Source organism: Eriocheir sinensis, chromosome 5, assembly GCF_024679095.1.
Source record: "Eriocheir sinensis breed Jianghai 21 chromosome 5, ASM2467909v1, whole genome shotgun sequence".
Classification (NCBI taxonomy): Eukaryota; Metazoa; Arthropoda; class Malacostraca; order Decapoda; family Varunidae; genus Eriocheir; species Eriocheir sinensis.
The window spans coordinates 7334549-7361842 of NC_066513.1; the positions used below are offsets into that span (position 1 = coordinate 7334549).

Genomic DNA, 27294 nt, shown 5'->3' on the forward strand with positions numbered 1-27294 from the left:
AGCGATTCGAAGCTGCCATGGTGTATTGGCTGACGCGCCAGATAAATGATGTCACGTGTTGAAGCTTCAAAGCTTCACCGTAACTCACGACATGTATAGCTACTTAAAGCACAAAGCCATGGATGCAGCTTTCCTACTCAGCCTCCGTCCCTTACCTGGATTTCTTACCTGGATGGGGACACGCCCCATCCATAAAACTGTGCGATGTCTCCAACCAAAACTGCAGCTGATGATTTTCATTAAGATGGTCAGATGGTTGGTTAATATGACATCACGAGATGGCACGGACAACTACTAATTTTTAATAGCCTACACAGTCACTAACAACAATCCAAACAAAACACACAAAATTAAAGAACAACGTACCAAACCACATGGCACATTAAGGGGTCTGACTAGGCCATAGTGAAAGAGTACCCCAGTCGTCATGACACGTGCATTGTTTGATGTCAGTATGATACTGTTGTGCTGGAAGCTTCCCCCCGCGTCCATGGGCCTCTAGAAGGCTCCGGGAGGAGCGAGCAGGGGGGGCGGGGAGCAAGGCGAGCCGTCCGCGCCCCGCGGGGCTAGCGGCCAAGCGCCAGGCGGGAAGTGGTGCCAACTCGCACATATTTTTGCTACATGTTCTTGTATGATCTAAAATATACTGTAACGTTCTAGACTGTACTGTTCTGGATATATATAGGAGAAGAGGGCGAGAGGGGACAGTCTCAGTCATAGTAAGCTAGTGGTAAGTGAAGAGTCAAAGTGAAGTGTACTACTAAGGAAGAATATTGTTGTGCCGGAAGCTTCCCCCGGCGACCATAGGCCTCTAGAAGGCTCCCGGAGAAACGAGCAAAGGGGCGGGGAGCAAGGCGAGCCGTCCGCGCCCCACGGGGCGCGGCCAGGCGCCAGGCGGGAAGTGTTGCCAACTCGCATATATTTTTGCTACATGTTCTTGTATGATCTGAAATATACTGTAATATTCTAGACTGTACTGTTCTGGATATATATAGGAGAAGAGGGCGAGAGAGTTAGTTCCAGTCATAGTAAGCTAGTGGTAAGTGAAGAGTCAGAGTGAAGTGTACTACTGAGGAAGAATATTAAACTACAGAAGCGGTGCAAAGTGTTTACATATCCCCCTCCCACGGAGTCTCCTGATGGCGATACGGAACCCAAGTAACACGTCCGGCATAACACTGGTGTCAGGAGTGTAGCCATTTGTTTTTTCGCCATGGAGACTCGTTCCCAAGCTGCCCAGAGGGACGACATGTTGACTGAACTTTTGGAAGCCTTGAGACTACAGGGGGAGAAACAAGAAAGAGCACACCAAGAACTCAAAGAACAACAAGAAAAAGCACATCAAGAACTCAAAGAACAACAAGAAAAAGCACACCAAGAACTCAAAGAACAACAAGAAAGAGCACAGCATCAACAAGAAGGAACACTCCAAGAACTCAAAGAACAACAAGAAAAAGCACACCAAGAACTCAAAGAACAACAAGAAAGAGCACAGCATCAACAAGAAGGAACACTCCAAGAACTCAAAGAACAGCTAGAAGATCGCTTCACAGGATTACAGCTACAGCTAAAAGCAGTACAAGATGGCAGTGAATCAGTGCGAAGAGAAATGACTGATGTGACCACGAACTTGGGACAACGCCTGATAGAAGTGGAGAAAGAACACACAAATCTTCAACAAGAGATGGAGGTGGTACGGGAGACGACACACAAAGAAATATTAGAAGTAAGTGACAGAGTGAAGGCCCTTGAAGACTGCTTGGCTGGAAACGGACAGCCAGTGCCTGCAGGGGCTAGTTGTACCCAAGATGCTTCTCCTACGCAAGTCCGGGGTAGTTTGAGCCCTGTTTCGCCTGAGCTTATCCCCGCAAGAAGTTCCGCCAGCCCCATGAGTCTGCTGGGTTCGCCTGTTAGAAAGAAGCCTCAGGAGTTTGATGGCAAGGTCTCCTGGGAGGCTTACCGCGCTCAGTTTGAGCTGTTGGCAGCTCGGAACGGATGGGATGACCAAGAGTGCGCGGTACAGCTGGCCACTAGCCTGAAAGGGGCGGCGCTGGAGGTCCTTGCTCAGCTCGACAATGCGACAAAGGGCAGCTACAGCGGGCTGGCGCAGGCGCTGGAGCAACTATATGGGACCAAGCACCAGAACGAGCTCTTCAGGGTTAGGTTCAGAACCCGCAACAGGAGGCGCGGCGAGTCTCTTCAGGAACTCGCTCAGGACCTTGAGAGCATGGCGCACAAGGCATACCCAGGTGCCACCCCTGACCTGCTGACGGTTTTGCTGCGTGATCAATTCATCGATGCCCTGGACAGCCCTCAGCTGAAGATACAAGTGAACCAGGCTAAGCCAACATCAATGCAGGAAGCTCTGGCACGTGCCATGGAGTTTGAGTCCTTTGTTAGGTCTAGCTTGTCAAGCTTCAGGGACGACTCGACTTCTGGCTTTAGGGTACGAAAGGGCGCTGTCAGCAACACAGACAGGTTCCAAGGAACGTGCTGGTACTACGAGAAGGTTGGGCACAAGGAGAACGAATGCTATAAGAGGAAGAAGGAATAAATGAAGGTGACGCTAAGAAGAAGCTCAGGGAAGGACCCAAGTGCTGGACCTGTGGAGAAAAGGGGTACTGGAAGAATGAGTCGGAAAAATGTGCCCCCGGCGAGGGACCACCACTCGGGAAACTAAGGAGGACTGGTTCACGGGGGCAACGACCAGTCTGTCCTGTACATGCCCCGAAGATATCAGTGTGCAGGAGAACCACCATGACAAGCTGCCAAGTGGAGGGCAAGGTTGACGGAGTGTTGTGGTCTGCTGTCGTCGACACAGGCTCGGAACACACATTGGTGCGGCCTGACGTGGTGAGTCATCGTTGGCTTCCTAAGACGCCGCATCGACTGTGCGGAGTCACAGGACACTACGCAGAGCTCAGAGGCCCAGTGGACGTGAAGTTTGAGCTCGGAGGAAAGGAAGAGTTCCTCTCTGTCTACGTGGCTGAGATGGACGACCCCTGCATCCTAGGTATGAATTATCTTGTCTCCCACAGGTGCGAGCTGGACTTCCGCGCTAAGCAGCTGACTGTAGGAGGAAGGAGGGTGCCACTGACGACTGTGAACAAGGAAGACCTGCCAGTGACGGTCAAGCGCACCACCATTATTCCTCCGAGGTCGGAGATGCTGTTACCCTGTCAAATTAGGGGTGCCCCCCCGGCTAGCCTGTGTGTGGTAGAGAGTGGAAGTCGATGCCCGGTAGAAAACGAGGTGATTGTAGGAAGTACTTTGGTAGACCCTGCTGCAGCGGAAGTGCCTGTCGTCGTGGCCAATGTCTCCTTTAGCCCAGAGAAAATAGAACAAGAGACCATGGTGGGGTTGTGCCAAGAGATCGACCAGGAACCGAGAACCTGTGTCTGCAGGAGAACCCTGACGAAACCCCAGGAGGAGCTGCACGACTACCTGCGCGACCTGTTTGACAGGAGCTCCAAGTATCTAGAGGAGCCCCAAGTGGAACAGCTCAGGGAGCTTCTCGTGAGGAATGCAGATGTGTTTTCCACAGGAGACCTGGACTTGGGGTGTACGGACCTGGTAGAGCACCACATCGACACAGGTAGCCACCGCCCAGTGAAGCAAGCTCCTCGAAGGATGGCACCAGCCCGTCGCAAGGAGATGGATGAGGTGATGGATGATCTTCGGCAACAGGGATTAATCGAGCGGTCCAGCAGCCCGTGGGCGTCTGCTGTAGTGCTCGTCAGGAAAAAGGACGGTTCCCTCAGGTGCTGCGTGGACTACCGAGCCCTCAACGATCTCACCATCAAGGATTCATACCCACTCCCACGGATCGACGACACGCTCGACGCTTTGGTGGGCTCCAAGTGGTTTTCAACACTAGATATGAAGTCTGGATATCACCAAGTCAAAATGTCGGAGCAGGATAAAGAGAAAACAGCCTTCTCCTACGGTCAAGGCCTGTGGCAGTTTAAGGTCATGCCCTTTGGCCTGTGCAACGCGCCGGCCACGTTCGAGCGGCTGATGGAGAGGGTGCTGGAGGGACTTCACTGGAAGACGGCACTCATCTACCTCGACGACGTGATTGTCTTTGGCCAGACCTTCGAGCAGGAGATGGAAAGGCTATCAGAGGTTTTCGCACCTTAAGCTCAGCCCGAAGAAATGCTGCCTATTCCAAAGGGAGGTCCAATACTTGGGACACATCGTGAGCGAGGCTGGAGTACGCATTGATCCTGAGAAGGTGGCTGCGGTAAGGGACTGGCCGACACCCACCAACGTGAAGGAGCTGCGGAGCTTCCTCGGGTTGTGCTCATACTACCGCAGGTTTGTGAAAGGCTTCGCTACGATTGCTGCACCACTGCACCTCCTGACGAAGAAGGGGCGCAAGTTTGAGTGGACAGCGGAAACTCAGGTTGCCTTTGAGAAGCTCAAGGAGGCCCTCATCAGCTCGCCCGTACTCACCTACCCAGACCCCTCTAAGCCTTTTATACAGGATTGTGATGCCAGTGATGAGGGGATTGGTGGAGTGCTGTCCCAGCCATGTGCCGACATGGAACGGGTTGTGGCCTACTTCAGCAAGAAGCTCACCCCAGCCGAGAAAAACTATTGCGTGACCCGGAAAGAACTCCTGGCAGTAGTCAAGAGCCTTGACTTTTTCCATGCTTACCTGTACGGTGCAACTTTCACCATCCGCACGGATCACGCTGCATTGCGGTGGTTGAAGTCACTGAAAAACCCTGAGGGCCAGCTTGCTCGCTGGATAGGTAAACTAGAGCAGCATCACTACACTATTGTACACCGATCTGGGCTAACACACGGTAACGCGGACAGCTTGAGCCGGCGCCCCTGCCTACCTGAGTGTCCTCCAGAGGGAAAGCGTCCAGAATATGTGCCGCCGCACTACAGTGGAACAGACAGCGGAGGTGCCATGGGAAGACTTGGGAAAACTGCAGCGGGAGGACCGAGATCTGAGACCAATTATGGAGTGGCTGAGTCAGTCGTCAACGCGACCTGGGTGGGAAGTAATCTCGAGAGAAAGCCCTACCACCAAGAATTGCTGGACTCAGTGGGACACTCTTCGGATAGACGACGGGGTGTTGCAGCAACACTGGGTCTCTCATGATGGTCTTGACCACTACTGGTCTACGGTGCTACCTGTGAAGTCCCGGGAAGGCGTCTTGAAAGAAATGCACGACAGCTTCACCAGCGGACACCTTGGGGTAAAGAAGACACTGAGTCGCCTGCGCCAAAGGTTCTACTGGGTTGGCATGAGGAAGGACGTGGAAGAATGGTGTCACGCGTGTGAGGTGTGCTGTACAAAGAAGGGCCCCAAGAAGCGTCACCGTGCCCCATTGCAACTATACCAGGTTGGAGCCCCCATGGAACGGGTGGCAGTGGATATAGCAGGACCCTTGCCTCTGACGACGAACGGAAATAGGTACATCTGCGTCACAATGGATTACTTCACCAAGTGGCCGGAAGCCTACGCCATCCCTGACCAGGAAGCCACTACCATCGCCAAGGTTTTGGTGGAGTTCTTCTGTCGCTTCGGTGTGCCTAACGAGCTCCATTCCGACCAGGGAAGGAATTTTGAGTCAACAGTCCTTGCTGAGTGCTGCAAGCTTCTGGGTATCAAGAAGACCCGGACCACCCCTCTGCACCCACAGTCAGATGGAATGGTGGAGAGGTTTAACTGGACGTTGGCCCAGGAGTTGGCCAAGCAGTGCAACAATGATCAGTCTTCATGGGATCAGAAGCTGCCTGCACTTCTCATGGCCTACAGGTCTGCCGCCCACGAGACTACGGGGTATTCACCAGCAAAGCTGATGTTTGGACGTGAGCTACGATTGCCGGTGGACCTACTGACAGGAAGGCCTCCTGGGGAAAGCCTTCCAAGGGACGCCTCTAGTTTTGCCCGTCAACTAGAGGAACGGCTGGAAGAGGTGCACCATCAAGTCCGTGGTGCCTTGAAGTTCTCCGGGGAGGCCATGAAGCGCGGTTACAATATAAGGGCAAGCCACGTTGACTTCAAGGAAGGAGACCAAGTCTGGCTTTACAACCCGCAGAGGAAGAAAGGACAGTCTCCGAAGTTAAAGAGCCCCTGGGAAGGCCCTTTTACTGTGCTAGAACGCCTTTCCGACGTGACTTATCGAATCCGTAGAACGGAAAGGACCAAGCCGAAAGTTGTCCACGTCAACCGCCTATGGAGGTACCACGGTCCGGGAAACTACACCTGGAACAACTACAGACACCCAGCAGCCGACGAAAACGCAAGGGACGTCCAGGACCGAGAGGAGGTCGACGACGACATAGGCCTTCTAGACCTTTCAGCCGAGGGAGATAACCTCCCGGCTTCGGCAGATGTTCCAGGGACACCCCAAGAAGCGGACGACGACGAGGCGCACCAGGAGATAGACGCGCAGGAGACACCAAACAGAAGACAGAGACAACGCAGGCGTCCACAGCGATACGACGATTATTATGTTTTTGATTAATTCTCTTATGTTTGTATATAGTTAAGTGTGTGATCGGGACGATCACAATTAAGAGGGGGGGATAGTGTTGTGCTGGAAGCTTCCCCCGGCGTCCATGGGGCTCTAGAAGGCTCCGGGAAGAGCGGGCAGGGGGGCGGGGAGCAAAGCCTCGTCCGCGCCCCGCGGGGCGCGGCCAGGCGCCAGGCGGGAAGTGTTGCCAACTCGCACATACTTTTGCTACATGTTCTTGTATGATCTAAAATATACTGTAACATTCTAGACTGTACTGTTCTGGATATATATAGGAGAAGAGGGCGAGAGGAGTCCAGTCCCAGTCATAGTAAGCTAGTGGTAAGTGAAGAGTCAGAGTGAAGTGTACTACTAAGGAAGAATATTAAACTACAGAAACTGTGCAAAGTGTTTACATATCTCCCTCCCACGGAGTCTCCTGACGGAGACACGGAACCCAAGTAACACGTCCGGCATAACAGTAGTAAAAAACGTCTAGCATCAACAGTCGCTTCATTCGCTGGACATTGTCCGTTTACGTGCAGTTCTGACTTAGTTTCTTTATGAATGTCATTTCAGATTTTTTAATTTTTTTTTACAACAAAGGAGGCAGCTCAAGGGCACACACAAAAAAGAAAACAATAATAAAAAAAAGCCCGCTACTCGCTGCTCCTAAAAAAGAAACAAAAGAGTGGCCGAAAGCAAGATCAAATACGGGAGGAGAGGTGTCCTGATACCCTCCTCTTGAAAGAGTTCAAGTCGTAGGCAGGAGGAAATACAGATGAAGGAAGATTGTTCCAGAGTTTACCAGCGTGAGGGATGAAAGAGTGAAGATGCTGGTTAACTCTTGCATAAGGGGTTTGGACAGTATAAGGATGAGCATGAGTAGAAAGTCGAGTGCAGCGGGGCCGCGGGAGGGGGGGAGGCATGCAGTTAGCAAGTTCAGAAGAGCAGTCAGCGTGGAAATATCGATAGAAGATAGAAAGAGAGGCAACATTGCGGCGGAATTTAAGAGGTAGAAGACTATTAGTATGAGGAGGAGAGCTGATGAGACGAAGAGCCTTAGCCTCCACTCTGTCCAGAAGAGCTGTGTGAGTGGAGCCCCCCCACACATGAGATGCATACTCCATACGAGGGCGGACAAGGCCCCTGTATATGGACAGCAACTGTGCAGGGGAGAAGAACTGGCGGAGACGGTACAGAACGCCCAGCCTCGAGGAAGCTGATTTAGTAAGTGATGAGATATGAAGTTTCCAGTTGAGATTTTGAGTTAAGGATAGACCGAGGATGTTTAGTGTTGAGGAAGGTGATAGCTGGGTGTTGCCAAAGAATAGGGGATAGTTGTTTGGAAGATTGTGTCGAGTGGATAGGTGGAGAAACTGTGTTTTTGAGGCGTTGAAGGACACCAGGTTCTTCTTGCCCCAATCGGAAATAATAGTAAGGTCTGAGGCTAAGCGTTCTGCAGCCTCCAGCCTTGAGTCGTTAAGTTCCTGTAGGGTGGGTCTTCTATTAAAAGAAGTTGAGTAATGCAGAGTGGAATCATCGGCGTAGGAATGGATAGGACAGTTCGTTTTGGAAAGAAGATCATCAATGAACAACAGAAAAAGAGTGGGAGATAGGACAGAACCCTGTGGGACACCACTGTTAATAGATTTAGGGAAGAACAGTGACCGTCTACCACGGCAGAAATAGAACGGTCAGAAAGGAAACTGGAGATAAAGGTACAGAGAGAAGGATAGAAACCGTAGGAGGGTAGTTTGGAAAGCAAAGATTTGTGCCAGACCCTATCAAAAGCTTTTGATATGTCCAGCGCAATAGCAAAAGTTTCACCGAAACGGCTAAGAGAGGATGACCAAGAGTCAGTTAAGAAGGCTAGGAGATCACCAGTAGAACGCCCCTTACGGAACCCATACTGGCGATCAGATAGAAGGTCAGAAGTGGAAAGGTGCTTTTGAATCTTCCGGTTAAGGATTGATTCAAAAGCTTTAGATAGACAAGAAAGTAAAGCTATAGGACGGTAGTTTGAAGGATTGGAGCGGTCACCCTTCTTAGGCACAGGCTGTATGAAGGCATACTTCCAGCAAGAAGGAAAGGTAGATGTTGACAGGCAGAGGCGAAAGAGTTTGACCAGGCAGGGTGACAGCAAGGAGGCACAGTTTTTAAGGACAATAGGAGGCACTTCATCAGGTCCATAAGCCTTCTGAGGATTGAGGCCAGAGAGGGCATAGAAAACATCATTTTGAAGAATCTTTATAACAGGCATAAAGGAGTCAGAGGGGGGATGAGTAGGAGGAATATGCCCAGAATCGTCCAGAGTGGAGTTTTAGAAAAGTATGAGAGAAGAGTTCAGCCTTAGAGATACATGAGACGGCAGTGTTGCCGTCAGGACTGAGAGTGGAGGAAAGATGAAGAAGTGAAGTTGGAGGAGATCTTTTTAGCTAGATGCCAGAAGTCACGGGAAGAGTTAGAAAATGCAAGGTTTTGGCATTTTCTATTAATGAAAGAAATTTTGGTTAGTCGGAGAATAGATTTGGCACGATTTCGGGCAGAAATGTAAAGTTCATAATTAGCATTAGTTTGAAGGCTCTGGTACCTTTTGTGAGCTACCTCTCTATCATTGACAGCACGAGAACAAGCGTGATTAAACCAAGGCTTTTTAGCGTGAGGAGTAGAGAAAGAACGAGGAATGTATGCCTCCATTCCAGAGACAATCACCTCTGTGATGCGCTGAGCACACACAGAGGGGTCTCTATCCTGGAAGCAATAATCATTCCACGGGAAATCGGAAAAGTACATCCTCAGGTCGTCCCACCGAGCTGAAGCAAAATGCCAGAAGCATCGCCTCTTCGGTGGGTCCAGAGGGTGTACAGGAGCGATAGGACAGGATGCAGAAATAAGATTGTGATCGGAGGAGCCCAACGGAGAGAACAGTTTGACAGAATAAGCAGAAGGGTTTGAGGCAAGGAAGAGGTCTAGAATGTTGGGCCGGTCTCCAAGACGGTCGGGAATACATGTAGGGTGCTGGACCAACTGCTCTAGGTCGTTGAGGATAGCAAAGTTATAGGCTTGTTCACCAGGATGGTCAGTGAAAGAGGATGAAAGCCAAAGCTGGTGGTGAACATTGAAATCTCCTAGGATGGAGATTTCAGCGAAGGGAGAGTGGGTCAAGATGCGCTCCACTTTAGAATTCAATATAGTCAAAGAATTTTACATAGTTGGTAGAGTTAGGTGAGAGATAAACAGCACAGATGTATTTAGTAATAGAATGACAATGAAGTCTTAGCCAGATGGTGGAAAATTCAGAAGAGTCAAGGTCGTGAGCACGAGAGCAAGTGATGTCGTTGCGCACGTAGGCGCAACGACATCACGATTAATTTATAATAGTTCAAAAGGCACATACTTATCAATAAAGATATTATTGCATTAGTTTTTTTATCGGTGCAATCTGTTACCTTACAGTTCACAAAGGGTTTTGGTAGGAATACAAAGTCAATTTTATGTGCATCAAAACAAGTTAAGAATTGGCCAATGAGCGCGCAGTACCATCACCCATGCAATGATACCAAGTCTGCGAGTCCACCCCTGAAGGAAAATCTATGCCAGTTCTCGTGGAACCGACTTAAGTCAACCTCGATGGCCTATGGATGAAATATGAGGAAAAATCCATAACATCAGAATTTCTAAACCTGAGCACTGAACTGATGGATCAAGCTGAGGACTAAGCCTGTATTAAGTCAATGTATGCTAAATATTATTGATTTTATTTGTTGACATTTTTATTATTGTATGCAGTTTTAATATTTTTATGCTTTAGTGTTCTCTTTTAATGTAGTTTTATTACTTTTTCACAAGAGAAATCAAGAAAACGGACATTGGTGTAGCTACTATAGTTACCTATGTACGTTAGTATGGTATGTATGCTGCTAATACAGAATATAAAGAAAATAAAGGTGATGACAATCTGTATTAGATATATTAATTTGTATCATTAACTCATTCTGATGTTTCAATAAAATATGAAATTTTCCAGATCTTGCCTAATTTATTCGGGGACTGGGGGCAAGCTTAATCCGGGCCTGGTAATAGATTAGATTACTATTTGCTCATGTAAAGGGTCTTCGGCTAGAAATTCCTTTAGGTCGGGTTATAAGTCCATCTTTATTTAATAGCCTAATATAGAAGGTTGCACAGTGTTCATTTTCATGGGTACCAATGTCATTATAATATGTTGAAGACATTTTTCTACAGTATTCTCTAAACCTAGCTATTTTGACCCTGAAGCAAAATGAAACACGTTTACATGGCCTTTGTATTTTACTGTATTATTTTTTTTAATCAACATTGTTTAAATTAAATTAAATGTTATTGAACTGTAATCATTGATGACTTATCTTCACAATACCTTGGAATCGAACAGAACATTTATTGCAGCAACTACACCCTAGTGTGTGTGTGTGTGTGTGTGTGTGTGTTAACACAATAAAGAGAGTAACACGGCGAGTAATGGAATCAGGGCCCCCTCCACCCCAGATAATTATTTTACACTAATTTTCTCTCCATGTGCTAAAGTTTACTGCAAGCAGGTAATGGAAAGGAAGCAAAGTGCCTTTGCATTGATGGAGCTTGGGTAGTATGTCAGCCGCGTGGCCCATGACAAGTATATCAAGGCTCATGACGTTCAAGAGGCAGCATACGTCCCTCCCTGCAGGCAAGGGTCAGGCGATGAAGGGATATGTTGGTAACAGAAAGACTTCCCCAACTGCTGCCGATAATGTTTTACAGCGATAAGTATTGTTAAATCCATCCATCATAGTACCAACACTCAAAGAGAAGCACCCAGACTTGTTTGAAGTCTCTCTTGACTCTCGATTCCCTCTGAGCGCTGCCGCCTCTCAAGGTCGTCAGCAGCCCGCCTTGACGCACCTATAGAGGGGTTGCACGTGACGTCATCATCAGCGATCTGCTGATCACTTCTCAGCTGGCCCGCAAAGGCCCGCCATTTTGGGAGGCAAATATTTACCGCAAGAGAGCTCCTCAGCTTTTCCCCGCCACGTTACTGTGTTGGTGTTTGTGTTAGTGGCCCATCTATTACTGTGTGGGTGAGTGTGTTAGTGTCCATCTGTTACTGTGTGGGTCACAGTGTGTGTGTGTGTTAGTGGCCCATCTATTACTGCGTGGGTGTGGATGTTAGTGCCCCATCTATTACCGTGTGGGTGTGGATGTTAGTGGCCCATCTATTACCGTGTGGGTGTGGGTGTTAGTGCCCCATCTATTACCGTGTGGGTGTGGATGTTAGTGGCCCATCTATTACCGTGTGGGTGTGGGTGTTAGTGCCCCATCTATTACCGTGTTGGTGTGGGTGTTAACGCCCCATCTATTACCATGTGGGTGTGGATGTTAGTGGCCCATCTATTACTGTGTGGGTGTGGATGTTAGTGCCCCATCTATTACCGTGTGGGTGTGGATGTTAGTGCCCCATCTATTGTAGTGCGGCGACGGCCTGATGAACGAGCCTCCCATAACCCACTTAGCCAGTGGGGTACCTCTTTGGCCAACTCGGTAAGGAGTGGCTCTCCCGTCACGCTGGTCACGGGTTCAATCCCAGGCAGCCGGCGAATACCCTGATCTTGATTAATTTCTTGTGCTATTTCGATACACGCAGAGGCCGTGTTGAGAAATAGGAAGGATAGAAAATAAGCTCGTCGGGGCATTACAGTGGTGGCATAGCGGTGGGCATCCTCTCCTGCAGTTCTGTTGAGCTTCCCCGAAGGGGTAACAGGTAGGTTGGCCCATGCTCCGAGGGTAATAGAAAACGGGAAGAGTTGGAGGTATGTCTCAAAGGGACATTGTGGAGTTATGTCTCAGAGGGACATTGTCAACACAGAAATTAATCTACATAAGGGGGAAAGCCGTGTAGTGCGGCGACGGCCTGATGAACGAGCCTCCCATAACCCACTTAGCCAGTGGGGTACCTCTTTGGCCGACTCGGTAAGGAGTGGCTCTCCCGTCACGCTGGTCACGGGTTCAATCCCAGGCAGCCGGCGAATACCCTGATCTTGATTAATTTTTCGTGTTATTTCGATACATGCAGAGGCCGTGTTGAGAAATAGGAAGGATAGAAAATAAGCTCGTCGGGGCATTACACTATTCCCGTGTGGGTGTGGGTGTTAGTGCCCCATCAATTACCGTGTGGGTGTGGGTGTTAGTGCCCCATCTATTACCGTGTGGGTGTGGGTGTTAGTGCCCCATCTATTACCGTGTGGGTGTGGGTGTTAGTACCCCATCTATTACCGTGTGGGTGTGGGTGTTAGTGCCCCATCTATTACTGCGTGGGTGTGGATGTTAGTACCCCATCTATTACCGTGTGGGTGTGGGTGTTAGTGCCCCATCTATTACCGTGTGGGTGTGGGTGTTAGTGCCCCATCTATTACCGTGTGGGTGTGGGTGTTAGTGCCCCATCTATTACCGTGTGGGTGTGGGTGTTAGTGGCCCATCTATTACTGTGTGGGTGTGGATGTTAGTGCCCCATCTATTACCGTGTGGGTGTGGGTGTTAGTGGCCCATCTATTACTGCGTGGGTGTGGGTGTTAGTGGCCCATCTATTACTGTGTGGGTGTGGGTGTTAGTGCCCCTTCTATTACTGCGTGGGTGTGGATGTTAGTGCCCCATCTATTACCGTGTGGGTGTGGATGTTAGTGCCCCATCTATTACCGTGTGGGTGTGGGTGTTAGTGGCCCATCTATTACCGTGTGGGTGTGGATGTTAGTGGCCCATCTATTAACGTGTGGGTGTGGATGTTAGTGGCCCACCTATTACCGTGTGGGTGTGGATGTTAGTGGCCCACCTATTACCGTGTGGGTGTGGATGTTAGTAGCCCATCTATTACCGTGTGGGTGTGGATGTTAGTGGCCCACCTATTACCGTGTGGGTGTGGATGTTAGTAGCCCATCTATTAACGTGTGGGTGTGGATATTAGTGGCCCATCTATTACCGTGTGGGTGTGAATGTTAGTAGCCCATCTATTACCGTGTGGGTGTGGGTGTTAGTGGCCCATCTATTACCGTGTGGGTGTGGGTGTTAGTGGCCCATCTATTACCGTGTGGGTGTGGGTGTTAGTGGCCCATCTATTACCGTGTGGGTGTGGGTGTTAGGCGCCCATCTATGACCGTGTGGGTGTGGGTGTTAGTAGCCCATCTATTACCGTGTGGGTGTGGGTGTTAGTGGCCCATCTATTACCGTGTGGGTGTGGGTGTTAGTGGCCCATCTATTACCGTGTGGGTGTGGGTGTTAGTGGCCCATCTATTACCGTGTGGGTGTGGGTGTTAGTGGCCCATCTATTACCGTGTGGGTGTGGGTGTTAGTGGCCCATCTATTACTGTGTGTGTGGTGTTAGTGGCCCATCTATTACCGTGTGGGTGTGGATGTTAGTGCCCCATCTATTACCGTGTGGGTGTGGGTGTTAGTGCCCCATCTATTACCGTGTGGGTGTGGGTGTTAGTGGCCCATCTATTACCGTGTGGGTGTGGGTGTTAGTGCCCCATCTATTACCGTGTGGGTGTGGATGTTAGTGGTCCATCTATTATCGTGTGGGTGTGGGTGTTAGTGGCCCACCTATTACCGTGTGGGTGTGGATGTTAGTGGCCCATCTATTATCGTGTGGGTGTGGGTGTTAGTGGCCCATCTATTACCGTGTGGGTGTGGATGTTAGTGGCCCATCTATTACCGTGTGGGTGTGGGTGTTAGTGGCCCATCTATTACCGTGTGGGTGTGGATGTTAGTGGCCCATCTGTTACCGTGTGGGTGTGGGTGTTAGTGGCCCATCTATTACCGTGTGGGTGTGGATGTTAGTGGCCCATCTATTACCGTGTGGGTGTGGGTGTTAGTGGCCCATCTATTACCGTGTGGGTGTGGGTGTTAGTGGCCCATCTATTACCGTGTGGGTGTGGGTGTTAGTGGCCCATCTATTATCGTGTGAGTGGGTGTGTTAGTCGCCCATCTGTTATTGTGTGGGTGGGTGTTAGTGACCCATCTATTACTGTGTGGGTGTGGGTGTTAGTGTCCATCTGTTACTGTGTGGGTGGGTGTGCTAGTGTCCATCTATTACTGTGTGGGTGTGGGCGTTAATGTCCATTTATTACTGTGTGAGTGTGTGTGTTAGTGTCCATTTCTTACTGTGTGGGTGGGTGTGTTAGTGTCCATCTATTAATGTGTGGGTGTGGGTGTTAGTGTCCATCTATTACTGTGTGGGTGGATGTGTTAGTGTCCATTTCTTACTGTGTGGGTGGGTGTGTTAGTGTCCATCTACAGGTAACTCTCGATTTACGCGAGTATTGCGTCCTTGAAGAGGTCGCGTAAATCAAAAACAATGTAAATCAAACAAGAGGTAGGTTTCTGTCGAAAAATGAATACCGTATTTTGCGGCGTATAGCGCGCACCTTTTTCACATAAAAATATGCCTGAAAGTTTAGCCCTGCGCGTTATACGCCGAATGTACAAATTTTTAATGATTTTTTTTCTTCTTTGGAGTATTTTTAAGGGTCTGTTTTTCGTCTTATCCAATAACAACGGCAAACTTACCTTTATTATTGTTTATAATCCTTCATAGTCCATGGCTGTCTTATAATATGTTACCATAGAATACAGGGCGATCTAATAACTACTATACAAAAATGAAATCGGTGGAGGATCGCCCATGCCCTGCTGTTATCCCGTTTTTCTGTCGGGCGCCATTTGTATGATCTTGATCTTGATGTCACAGGTGGCTTAAGATTGTATGACTAAGGAGCAGTACAAGCTACATAAAAAAATTATATTGGAAAAAAATATCCATGTGTTCATTATTAATTATTAATATTAGTGAGAATAATGGGGTAAATATGATATCAGACACTGTACATCAAGAGTCTTGTACGAGGAGTTATTTCGCGCAATACCAGCCCGGCCGCCATTTGCATTGTTTACAAACCACACAACCACACCCATACAACAAACAGCTGCATTCCGCGTGTCACCAGAACAGTATGAATTGTGTCTTGCCTAGTTGTCTGTCATAACCTTCGAGTGATGGTGGGAATAATATGCTTATTGACTTCATTCAGTGGAGATTTACATAGATTTACATAGAAAATCAGACCACACAGACCCCATGGTCCAGACTAGGTGGTCTGTCCTTAAACCTAAGTGATTTTACATTAATCAGATGGCTCCAAAACGTTGCTTTTTCTGCTCTAGTTAATATTAAGTTCAAGGAAGTGACGGTCGAGTTTGTTTTTAAAGGAGTCAATCGTGTTACACTGGACCACTGATGGTGGGAGCTTATTCCATTCTCGCACTACAACGTTGGTGAAGAAAAATTTGGTGCAGTCTGAAATTACTTGTCTACATTTGAGTTTTGTGCCATTGTTCCTCGTTCGCAAAGTGTCATCGATCATAAACAATTTTGATCTGTCTACATTCGTGAAACCATTAAGTATTTTAAAACATTCGATCAGTTTTCCTCGGAGGCGAAGTTTCTCAAGAGAGAACATGTTAAGGGTGGAAAGCCTTTCTTCGTAGGATTTGTTGCGCAAGGAAGGGATCATTTTTGTTGCTCGACGCTGAACACCTTCTAGTTTAGCAATGTCCTTTGCATGGTGGGGAGACCAAAACTGTACCGCATATTCCAAGTGGGGTCTGACTAAACTATTGTAGAGCGGAAGTATTACATCTTTATTTTTGAATAAAAAGTTTCTTTTAATGAAGCCCAACATTCTGTTCGCTTTATTTGCTGCATCGATGCGTTGGTGTGAGAATTTGAGGTTTGACGCGATTTTAATCCCCAGGTCCTTAACGCATTGAACGCTTGTGAGTTTAACGCCGCGTATTTCGTAATCGAACTTCTTATTTTTTGTTCCAACTTGAAGGACCTGTCACTTGTCTACGTTAAAAGGCATCTCCCATTTATCCGACCAAGCTGAAATTTTGTGCAAATCCTCTTGGAGGCTTTGCCTGTCTTCGTCAGTGAGAACCGAGTTACCGATCTTTGTGTCGTCTGCAAATTTACTAACGCGATTACTGAGTCCAACATCCACGTCGTTGATGTAAATAATGAAGAGCACTGGGCCAAGAACCGAGCCCTGAGGGACGCCACTAGTGACCGGCGCCCACTCTGAGTTAAATCCGTCAATCACAACTCTTTGTTGTCTGTTGCTCAAGCAATTCGCGATCCATTGGTTTACTTGACCGTCAATGCCTATTTGCTTTAATTTATAAAGTAATTTATGATGTGGGACTTTATCAAACGCTTTCTGGAAATCAAGATAGACTACGTCCACTGATTTGGTTACGTCATAAATTGAGAAGAGATCGTTATAAAAGGTCAGTAGGTTTGACAGGCAGGATCTTTTGTTACGGAAGCCATGTTGTGAATCCCAATTAATGAGTGGCTTCCGAGGTAACTCACAATTTTGTCTCTAATTATGCTCTCGAGTAGCTTACCTACAATTGAAGTTAGACTAATGGGTCGGTAGTTACCTGGTATTTTTTTGTCTCCTTTCTTAAAAATCGGTGTTACGTTAGCCTTTTTCCAATCCGAAGGGACGATGCCTTGTCGCAAGGACATATTGAATACGGTAGTGAGGGAGGAGACTATTTCGCTCTTTGTTTCTTTAAGCAGTATAGGATATACTTTGTTGGGTCCGGGACTTTTATTTGTTTTAAGTGAATGGAGAGCTTTAAGGACTTCATCGGTTGTTATTTCAAAATTAGGCAATGCATGCTCGAGATTTACAATAGTACTGGTGTTGGTGGTAGCGAGAGGAAGACTGTTAGTATTAAACACCGAGGAAAAGTAATTGTTTAAGAGGTTTGCAATGTGTTGGCTGTCAGTCACTAGTGCACCGTCGCTGTTTGTTAAAGGTCCAATACCACTTTTGATCGCCTTTCTGTTGTTTATGTAACTGAAGAAAGATTTCGGATTATTTTTACAGTTGGCTGCAATATTTTCTTCATATCTACGCTTTGCCTGACCTACTAGTCTTTTACTCGTCGCCTGGCATCATTATAAAGTCTAATGTTTTCGGGCGTGCTTTGTTCTTTCTTTAACCTGTAAAACAATTTTCTCTCATTGACTGATTGTTTAATTTCGCTATTAAACCACGGTGGGCTTTTATTAGTGTTAATTCGCTTCTCGCACAAGGGGACGAATGTGTTCTGCTGAGTGAGTACGTGATTTTTAAGGCTTAGCCAGGCTTCATCTACGTTGCCGTCATCTGATAGTTGTATTTCTGTTAGTTTTTGTCGGATTTCTACGAAGTTAGCTCTTTTGAAATTGGGCACCTTTACTTTATTTTCAGTCACTGATGATTGAGCTCTAATGTCGACGCGCACAAATTTATGATCGCAAGAACCGAGGTGTTCTCCTACCGTGACACTACTGACTAGGTTATCTTGGGTCGTTATAACAAGGTCGAGTATATTATTTTGTCGAGTTGGCTCAGAAACCATTTGGCTGAGATGATTTTCTTCTAGAAATTCGATCATTCTATGTGACTCGCCTTCTGTACCTGACAGTGTCGCCCAGTCGATATGGGGGAGATTAAAGTCTCCTAATATCAGTGAGTCGTTGTTATTAAGTGACTGCCTTAAGACGCTGTACATTTCAAGGTCGTCATCGAGTGATTGCCCGGGAGGTCTGTAGGTGACAGATATATTTAAATTGACTTTTGCAATGTTTACTCGCACGCACAAATGTTCAACGTTACTGTTTCCCGGTGTTTTGTCAGTGGGTTGCAAATAGCTTTTGACATAAAGGGCGACGCCACCGCCTTTACGGTTTACACGATCTTTGTTGAAGAGTCTGTAGCCATCTATGTTGTATTCGGAACTTAAATCAATATTTGTGGTGTCGATAAATGTTTCGGTTATAGCAATTATGTCAAAATTTTCTGTTAAAGCAAGACATCTCAGCTCATCAAATTTGTTTCTTAGGCTACGCGCATTGAAACTAAGGATTTTTAGGTTATCTAGAGGCTTGGTAATAGAGGTGGTGGTACTTGCGGGATCACGGTTACGGGTTTGTTGCGATGCACGGTGTCTATTTACACGGGCGGGGTGGAGGGACATGGCCGTGACTCGTTTTTTGCTCGGATGACACGTACTGCTTCGTTGAGGAGCCTTCCGAATCTGGCTGCCCCGATGGGAGAAAGGTGCAATCCGTCCCTGTGGAAGAGCTCACTTTGTCCATAGAAATTGTCCCATGCGTTGAAGAACTCCACGTCAAGCTCCCTACAAAGAGTCTGTAAGCGGTTGTTTAGGCTGAAGGCCTTACTGAAAAAGTCGCTCTCCGCCCAAGTCCGTGGTAGAACTCCTGAAATCAAAATGTTAGGGGATTTAGACTTATACTGCTGGATGAGCCTACGGTACTTCTCCAGGAGTTCCTCAGACCGGGTCGTGGTTACGTCGTTCGTACCTGTGTGAATAACAAACAGTGAATCATTAGTAGCCTGGGGGAGATCTCCTCAAGAGCAGCAGTTATATCGTCGATCCCAGCACCAGGATAGCAATAGTTCCGTCATCGACGAGGAACTCTGCCGCAGAACTCAACGACCTGCTGGCGAATCATGGAGTCACCCACCAGGAAGGTGCTCTCCTGCTCGTCCTCCTCCTCCAGAATGGCAAACCTGTTGAAGCAATGAACAGGATAAATCGCTTGTCTGGCTGGTTTGGCTCCTCCATTCACGACGGTGAAGCCATCATGGGCGGTGCCACTAGCATCCTCCCGTTGCGTGGTGTTGTCCGCTGGTGTCGACGGTACCGCTGAGGGCAAGGGGGCGGTTGGAGAAGGGTTTGTCACCACAGCAACGTTAGCCTGGATGAATTCCTGGAAGGAGGCAACAGTGCGAGAAAGCTCTATTATTTTATTCTGACCTGCTTCCATCTTCTCTTCTTGCTCCTGCAGTCTTGTCTCGAGATGCTGCCTGGTGAGAGAAAGCTCTATTATTTTATTCTGACCTGCTTCCATCTTCTCCTCCTGCTCCTGCAGTCTTGTCTCGAGATGCTGCCTGGAGAGACAGTCGACAGACAGCAGAACGCCCTGTAAAAAAGTGAGCTGAGAAGCTACCGTTACAAGTACTGCACTTCTTAGGCGCCATCTTAGCTGAAATGAAAGAGATAAAAACACAGAGTGAAGGGGATTAGGAAAGGGGGTGAGGTGTGTGAGAGGTAGTTTAGTAATGGAGGAAAAGTGAGAGAGAGGAGGAGTAGGAAGGGATGTGAGGTGAGTAAAGAGGGGGAAAGAGAGGCGGTGAGTGAGGTGTGTGAGATCAAGGAGGGTTAGGAAATAGGTGAGGTGGGAGAGAGGAGGAGTAGGAAGGGATGTGAGGTGAGTGAGGTGTGTGAGAACAAGAAGGGTTAAGAAAGAGGCGAGGTAAGGTGGGTGAAGGGATGGGTAAATAGGATGTGAGGTAAGGTGAGTGAGGGGGGGAGGGCTTAGAAATATGTGGAGGTGAGGGAGGAGTAGGAAGGGCTAATCCTCTAGGCCCAGGGGATGAGGAGGAGCAAAAGGGATGTGAGGTGAGCGAGGGTGGGGGGGGGGGGGGGCTTAGGTGAGGTGAGGGAAAGGGGTGTAGGAAGTGTTAATCCTCTTGGGGATTTAAAGAGGGTGTAGTGAGGAGGAGCAGATTGAATCCTCAGGGAATTCAAGGAATGAGTTGTCGACACACCCAAATCACGCGTGAAGCACTCGGGAACACAACAACACACTCGGAACACACGAAACACTCAGAAACCCAAGTACAAGCACGAGTAAACACCCTCAAATCACTCGCAAAAACACCGGAAACACAACAGCACACTCAAAACACTCTGAGACCCACGCAGAACACTCGAAAACAGTCAATCACACGCAAAAACACCGGAAACAAAACAGCACACTCAAAACACTCTGAAACCCACGCAGTCAAATCACACGCAAAAACAACGGAAACACAACACACTTGAATCACTCTGAAACCCACGCAGAACACCTGGAAACAGCCAGATCACACGCAAAAACACCGGAAACACAAATCACAGAGGCAACCACAGGCAGACACACTCGCAGAAACCATAAGCGAACACACACCAAACACGTGTCGGGAAATCACAGGCAACACACAAAGTCCACAAGCGAGAACACACAAACGCACGTGAAAGCAAACGCAATCCCAAGAGCACGACGAAAACACAGGGCTGACAAGGTGTGGAGCGCGGGCAAGCGAGGTTGTGGAGCGCAGCGGGGTGAGGTCACGTCCTTCTCTCAGCAGAGGTCGGGTGTGAATGAAGAGGTCGGGAGAGAGAGAGAGAGAGAGAGAGAGAGAGAGAGAGAGAGAGAGAGAGAGAGAGAGAGACTATCCATATCACCGAGATATCCGTTCAGGCACTCAGCCACCCCTATTGTTGAGTAGCGTGGCAGCGTGGGTACTGTATTGTTGTTCAAGTGGCGCGCGGGAAGGACTGAGCTCAGCTGTGTGGCCGCGACGCCGTGTGAGTCCAGTTGCGTGAGACATCTGGTGGCCACTCCATAAAATATTGCGTATAAGTGAAAAAACGTGTAAATTAAATATTTATTTGGATTTTGGACCCCGCGTTATTTAAAAAAACGCGTAAACCAAACTCGCGTAAATCGAGAGTTACCTGTATTACTGTGTGGGTGTGGGTGTTAGTGTCCATCTATTACTGTGTGGGTGTGGGTGTTAGTGGCCCATCTATTACTGTGTGGGTGTGGGTGTTAGTGGCCCATCTATTACTGTGTGGGTGTAGGTGTTACTGATAGGTGCTACACTTCCACTCGCGGTAGGTAGACAGGGGCTGCCAAGTATAGGTCAGTGGGCTTTTTGCGAACCCCTTACGTTCTTATATTCTTACTAAACACCGCCCGGGGTTAAATTAGTCATATATTCAACGTTCTTGTCATCAAATATATCTTAAAGTTTGATAATAAATGTATATACTGTATATCCATCATTATTTGGCAGCCTAATGGATAGTTATATAACGAACCCTAGCCTCACTGTCCAGATTATTTGCATATTCACTTAGATTGTGTCATGAAGACGGGAGGCACGGGCCACCCATCATCAGGGGGCAGGGGCTCAGCTGATCGCTCGTGCCTCCCAAAATGGCTGACAGTTGTTTTTCCTAAAACAAAAGCGAAGCGGTGTGACGTCAGTGCAACCCCTCTCTGTCACAGGCTACGTGGGTTACTGAGTGCCTATACGTACGGAGACAGTGTCTGATTGTAAGACTAATAATAATCCCCTGTCACCGTCTTACGGCACATTCCAACGGCTGGTGATCAAATGATGGTAAAGTATAAGGGAGTAACGGCCGGTGGATTGGCGACTCCTGTTGATGCAGACACAAGTATACGTACTGTCTCTCATTTATTTTCCCAGAGCTCGTTGGCTGCTGCCTCCCAGCTGGCTGTTAGAGGAAGGTGTGCTGCAGGTCTGACACAAGTGTGCTCAGTTTCAATGGACGACCCGTATGACTGTGAAACAGAAATACAAAAGAGAGCGTCTGCCAGCGTTTGAAGAGCGCGGCGAAAACAGGGCCAATAATGGCGTCCAAATCTTAGATTGTCGGGACTCTCTATCAAGCGACTCTAGTATCGGTATCAGCTGAGAAGTGAGTATCGGTATAGATATCGATATCGGCGGAAAAGCAAGTATCGGCATCGGTATCAGCTGAGAAGTGAGTATCGGTATCGATATTGGTATCGGCGGAAAAGCAAGTATCGGCATCGGTATCAGCTGAGAAGTGAGTATCGGTATCGGTATCGGCGGAAAAGCAAGTATCGATCGGTATTGGTTAAAAAAGTGTCAGTATCGGTATCGGCTAAAAATGAGTTTCTGTATCGGAAAATTAAGAGTATCGGTATCAGGATCATTATCGGTATCGACTGAAAAGTGAGTATCGGTATCGGTTAAAAAGATCGAGGGAATCGGTTTCGGACAACATTGTGATATCGGCACATCTCTAGTTTTACCCACCACCGACTCAAGGGTCAATGCGACGGAGATAAGCACCGAAGCCCCGCGCAGTTGTACCCTAAACTTTTGTGTGTCCGAGTTGTGGACTTTTGGAGATGATTAACTTGCGAATGAACTGTGATTGTTGTATCCATTGGCGGGCTGTGGATACAGTGGTTAATAAAAGAAAAGGAACATTAGTTATTGAAATTACAGCAAAATGAAGATAGATTGCTTTAATATATGCTGTCAAGGTGAACTTTCTGCTGCTGCACACACCTGACAGTCCTTGCATAACAAAAACAATGAACAGCTGGCAACACAGAGTTGGTGGGAGTCTATTTTTATAACCCTATTATTTACTGCTCCGGGTTGCTCTGAAGGCACACCGGCACAAGGGTCTGTCGTAGAGGGTCTTGTACGGCTGTTGCTATCGAGGATCATCGCCAAGGAGAGGGAGAGAGGAGAAAAAAGAAAAAAAGAAAAGAAAATGCTGTGGTGCTGGCGACTGAACTGTATTACCAAGCACTGGCAACAACACGGCGCGCAGTGTTTGCTCAACCTTCGTAGTGGTAGAACGTACGTCACTTTGCTCTGCACCATGGCGGGAAATACCGGTGAAAAGGTCATTAATTTGGACAACATGAATGCCCAGGTCAAGAAGATGGAGTACGCGGTGAGGGGGCCGCTGGTCATCCGCGCCACGGCCATTGAAAAGGAGTTACAAGCGGTGAGACAAACTTTCCATGTCTCAAACTTTTTCTCCTCTTTTTCCTCTTTTTCTCCTTCCCTTTTTTCCTACTTTCCTTCTTTTTCTCTTTCTTTCCTTATTTCTCCATTCCTCTTTTTCTCCTCTTTTCCTACTTTCCATCTTTTTCTCCTTTATTCGTTTTCTCCTTCCTTTTCCTTCTTTTCATTTTTTTCTCCTTCCCTCTCGTCTCGGCCTCAAACTTTTTTCTTCACTAACGCAAAAGTTTTCTTGTTATTGTATTATGTTATTGCTCTTACTGACGTGACTAACCATCTTTGGCGCCTCTGTTTTCATATGTTTTCTACTAACCTTTAAAGAAACCTCCTGGAAAACTAAAGGAAAGTACACAAACTTAGGAAAGAAGGAAAAAAAACATCCCTAAAGACACTGAAGAAGCCATAGGAGGGACGAGCACACTCACCGGCCTCTTTCAGACTCCTTACGTTCTTATGTTCTTAAATGCAAGGAAAGTGTATGATTTTGTTGAATGATGCAGGACAGACCAATGCTTACACACACACATGGGCCAGATGACACACCCCTTAGCTAAACCTGTGCCCTTGTGTTCTAGTCTGCCCTGTTATTTCAGTCACAACATCCACATTACATCCCATTTCTATGCCCTGTTAGACTATGACCCTGGTTAGACCCTGTGCCTGCCTGACTATGCAGGCAGGCCAATGCTTCCCACACACGTAGGCCTAGCAACGCACCCCTTAGCAAAACCTCTGCCCTTGTGTTCCAGAATGCCGGTCAGGGTCAACTCGCCCATTGCCAACTCGGCCCATGACCAAGTCGGACCATTGCATACCAACTCGGCCCATTGCTATTCAACAACGAAACGGCTGCTAGATATTACAATATTTAATGAAATTTAATCTATTCTCTTCAAGTGCACAATGTTTATTTACACAGTACAGTAATTAAGCTGCAGTCAGTTGCTAAAAAACAAAATTAATAAAAATAGAATAGAGGAGAACAGTTTATTGATGAAAATTACAACATAGGAGGAGGACGTATCATGCCTGTCCAAACCCTAGTCAATACAAGAGATATGTATAACACATACACCATACCTTCCCATCTGAGAGGAGATGCACTTGCAAAGTTACTAGTTTGGCCTCGCCAATGAGTAATTTTATGATTTACATAGAAAATCAGACCACACAGACCCCAAGGTCCTGACTAGGTGGTCTGTCCTTAAACCTAAGTGATTTTACATTAATCAGATGGCTCCAAAACATTGCTTTTCTACTCTAGTTAATATTAAGTTCAAGGAAGTGACGGTCGAGCTTGTTTTTAAAGGAGTCAATCGTGTTACACTGGACCACTGATGGTGGGAGCTTATTCCATTCTCACACTACAACGTTGGTGAAGAAAAATTTGGTGCAGTCTGAATTTACTTGTCTACATTTGAGTTTTGTGCCATTGTTCCTCGTTCGCAAAGTGTCATCGATCATAAACAATTTTGTTCTGTCTACATTCGTGAAGCCATTAAGTATTTTAAAACATTCAATCAGTTTTCCTCGGAGGCGGCGTTTCTCAAGAGAGAACATGTTAAGGGTGGAAAGCCTTTCTTCGTAGGATTTGTTGCGCAAGGAAGGGATCATTTTTGTTGCTCGATGCTGAACACCTTCTAGTTTAGCAATGTCCTTTGCATGGTGGGGAGACCAAAACTGTACCGCATATTCCAAGTGGGGTCTGACTAAACTATTGTAGAGCGGAAGTATTACATCTTTATTCTTGAATAAAAAGTTTCTTTTAATGAAGCCCAACATTCTGTTCGCTTTATTTGCTGCATCGATGCATTGATGTGAGAATTTGAGGTTTGACGCGATTTTAATCCCCAGGTCCTTAACGCATTGAACGCTTGTGAGTTTAACGCCGCGTATTTCGTAATCGAACTTCTTATTTTTTGTTCCAACTTGAAGGACCTGGCACTTGTCTACGTTAAAGGCCATCTCCCATTTATCTGACCAAGCTGAAATTTTGTGCAAATCCTCTTGGAGGCTTTGCCTGTCTTCGTCAGTGAGAACCGAGTTACCAATCTTTGTGTCATCTACAAATTTACTAATGTGATTGTTGAGTCCAACATCCATGTCGTTGATGTAAATAATGAAGAGCACTGGGCCAAGAACCGAGCCCTGAGGGACGCCACTAGTGACCGGCGCCCACTCTGAGTTAAATCCGTCAATCACAGCTCTTTGTTGTCTGTTGCTCAACCAATTCGCGATCCATTGGTTTACTTGACCGTCAATGCCTATTTGCTTTAATTTATAAAGTAATTTATGATGTGGGACTTTATCAAACGCTTTCTGGAAATCAAGATAGACTACGTCCACTGATTTGGTTACGTCATAAATTGAGAAGAGATCGTTATAAAAGGTCAGTAGGTTTGACAGGCAGGATCTTTTATTACGGAAGCCATGTTGTGAATCCCCAATTAATGAGTGGCTTACGAGGTAACTCACAATTTTGTCTCTAATTATGCTCTCGAGTAGCTTACCTACAATTGAAGTTAGACTAATGGGTCGGTAGTTACCTGGTATTTTTTTGTCTCCTTTCTTAAAAATCGGTGTCACGTTAGCCTTTTTCCAATCCGAAGGGACGATGCCTTGTCGCAAGGACATATTGAATACGGTAGTGAGGGAGGAGAGTATTTCGCTCTTTGTTTCTTTAAGCAGTATAGGATATACCTTGTCGGGTCCGGGACTTTTATTTGTTTTAAGTGAATGGAGAGCTTTAAGGACTTCATCGGTTGTTATTTTAAAATTAGGCAATGCATGCTCGAGATTTACAATAGTACTGGTGTTGGTGGTAGCGAGAGGAAGACTGTTAGTATTAAACACCGAGGAAAAGTAATTGTTTAAGAGGTTTGCAATGTGTTGGCCGTCAGTCACTAGTGCACCGTCGCTGTTTGTTAAAGGTCCAATACCACTTTTGATCACCTTTCTGTTGTTTATGTAACTGAAGAAAGATTTCGGATTATTTTTACAGTTGGCTGCAATATTTTCTTCATATCTACGCTTTGCCTGACCTACTAGTCTTTTTACTCGTCGCCTGGCATCATTATAAAGTCTAATGTTTTTGGGCGTGCTTTGTTCTTTCTTTGACCTGTAAAACAATTTTCTCTCATTGACTGATTGTTTAATTTCGCTATTAAACCACGGTGGGCTTTTATTTGTGTTAATTCGCTTCTCGCACAAGGGGACAAATGTGTTCTGCTGAGTGAGTAAGTGATTTTTAAAGCTTAGCCAGGCTTCATCTATGAGCAAGTAAAAGCTGAGTTGTCCTTTGCGTGCCTTCCTATTTAGCCTATTATGCCAACCTTCCAAATCATTATTTGTACAGATGCTTCTACCAAATACCCATCACGCTCTGGGAGGCCAAATGTCAGAATGAATCCAGGTGTTTTTTATATAGTCTAGAAGACTTATGAGGGCATGAGAGTCGTTTGCTTTCCTGTAAAATCTTGTGAAGAGTTCTTCAATATGCTCTGCAGGGACATAAGGCAATGGCAGGACTTTCCTGAGATATTTATGCGTTCCAACATCATTTGTGTAAGGTAGTACTTGTAGGCCTATTTCTTGAATTTTCTGCCACACTGCCTGCCCTCAATGAAAGCTGTATTCTCGAATTATAACATCTGGCAGGATTTCGGGAATCTCATTCCAAATTCTTGCCTCAAAATCAATAGTAATTTGCTTTATTTTCAATTCCCCACCTAAAATATCTTTAGTTTTTGCAAACACCTTTTTGTAATCTCTACGTCTTTTCCCAGACATTAGTGCAAACAGCAGGGGCACTTGTTTTAAGTTCTTGTCACTTTGTACGAATGTATGAATAGTACAAAGTTGAGTAATGGGGCGGCGGACGATTTTAAAAGTTGCATTTGCGTACCAATGGTTTGCCTTGCTTAACAGGGATAGTTGTTTTTCTGTAGCATATATTAGATGCCGTTGGCCACCAACACAAATGTCATACCGCAGGAAATTTTCAGGAATGTGAGCATGACTTATTTCAAAAGAATCGAGCTGATGGTCTGAGTTGGTATTAAAAAATGGTCCGAATTGGTTCA

At 46.8% G+C, this 27294-nt stretch overlaps 1 protein-coding gene across 2 annotated transcripts in view; it reads left to right on the plus strand.

Annotated features, from left to right (window-relative positions):
• Positions 1 to 22861: 22861 nt before the first annotated feature.
• LOC126983865 (alanine aminotransferase 1-like) overlaps positions 22862 to 27294 on the plus strand; it is a 179667-nt gene continuing 175234 nt past the window's right edge. Inside the window, exon 1 of one of the 2 annotated variants that reach the window (XR_007736273.1) lies at positions 22862 to 23195. Coding sequence is in view for 1 of the 2 variants with exons in the window: in XM_050836999.1 (XP_050692956.1) it covers positions 22956 to 23195 (240 nt within the window). In the remaining variant the exon portion in view is untranslated. The remainder of the gene's footprint in view (positions 23196 to 27294) is intronic. The other variant, XM_050836999.1, reaches the window with a different exon arrangement.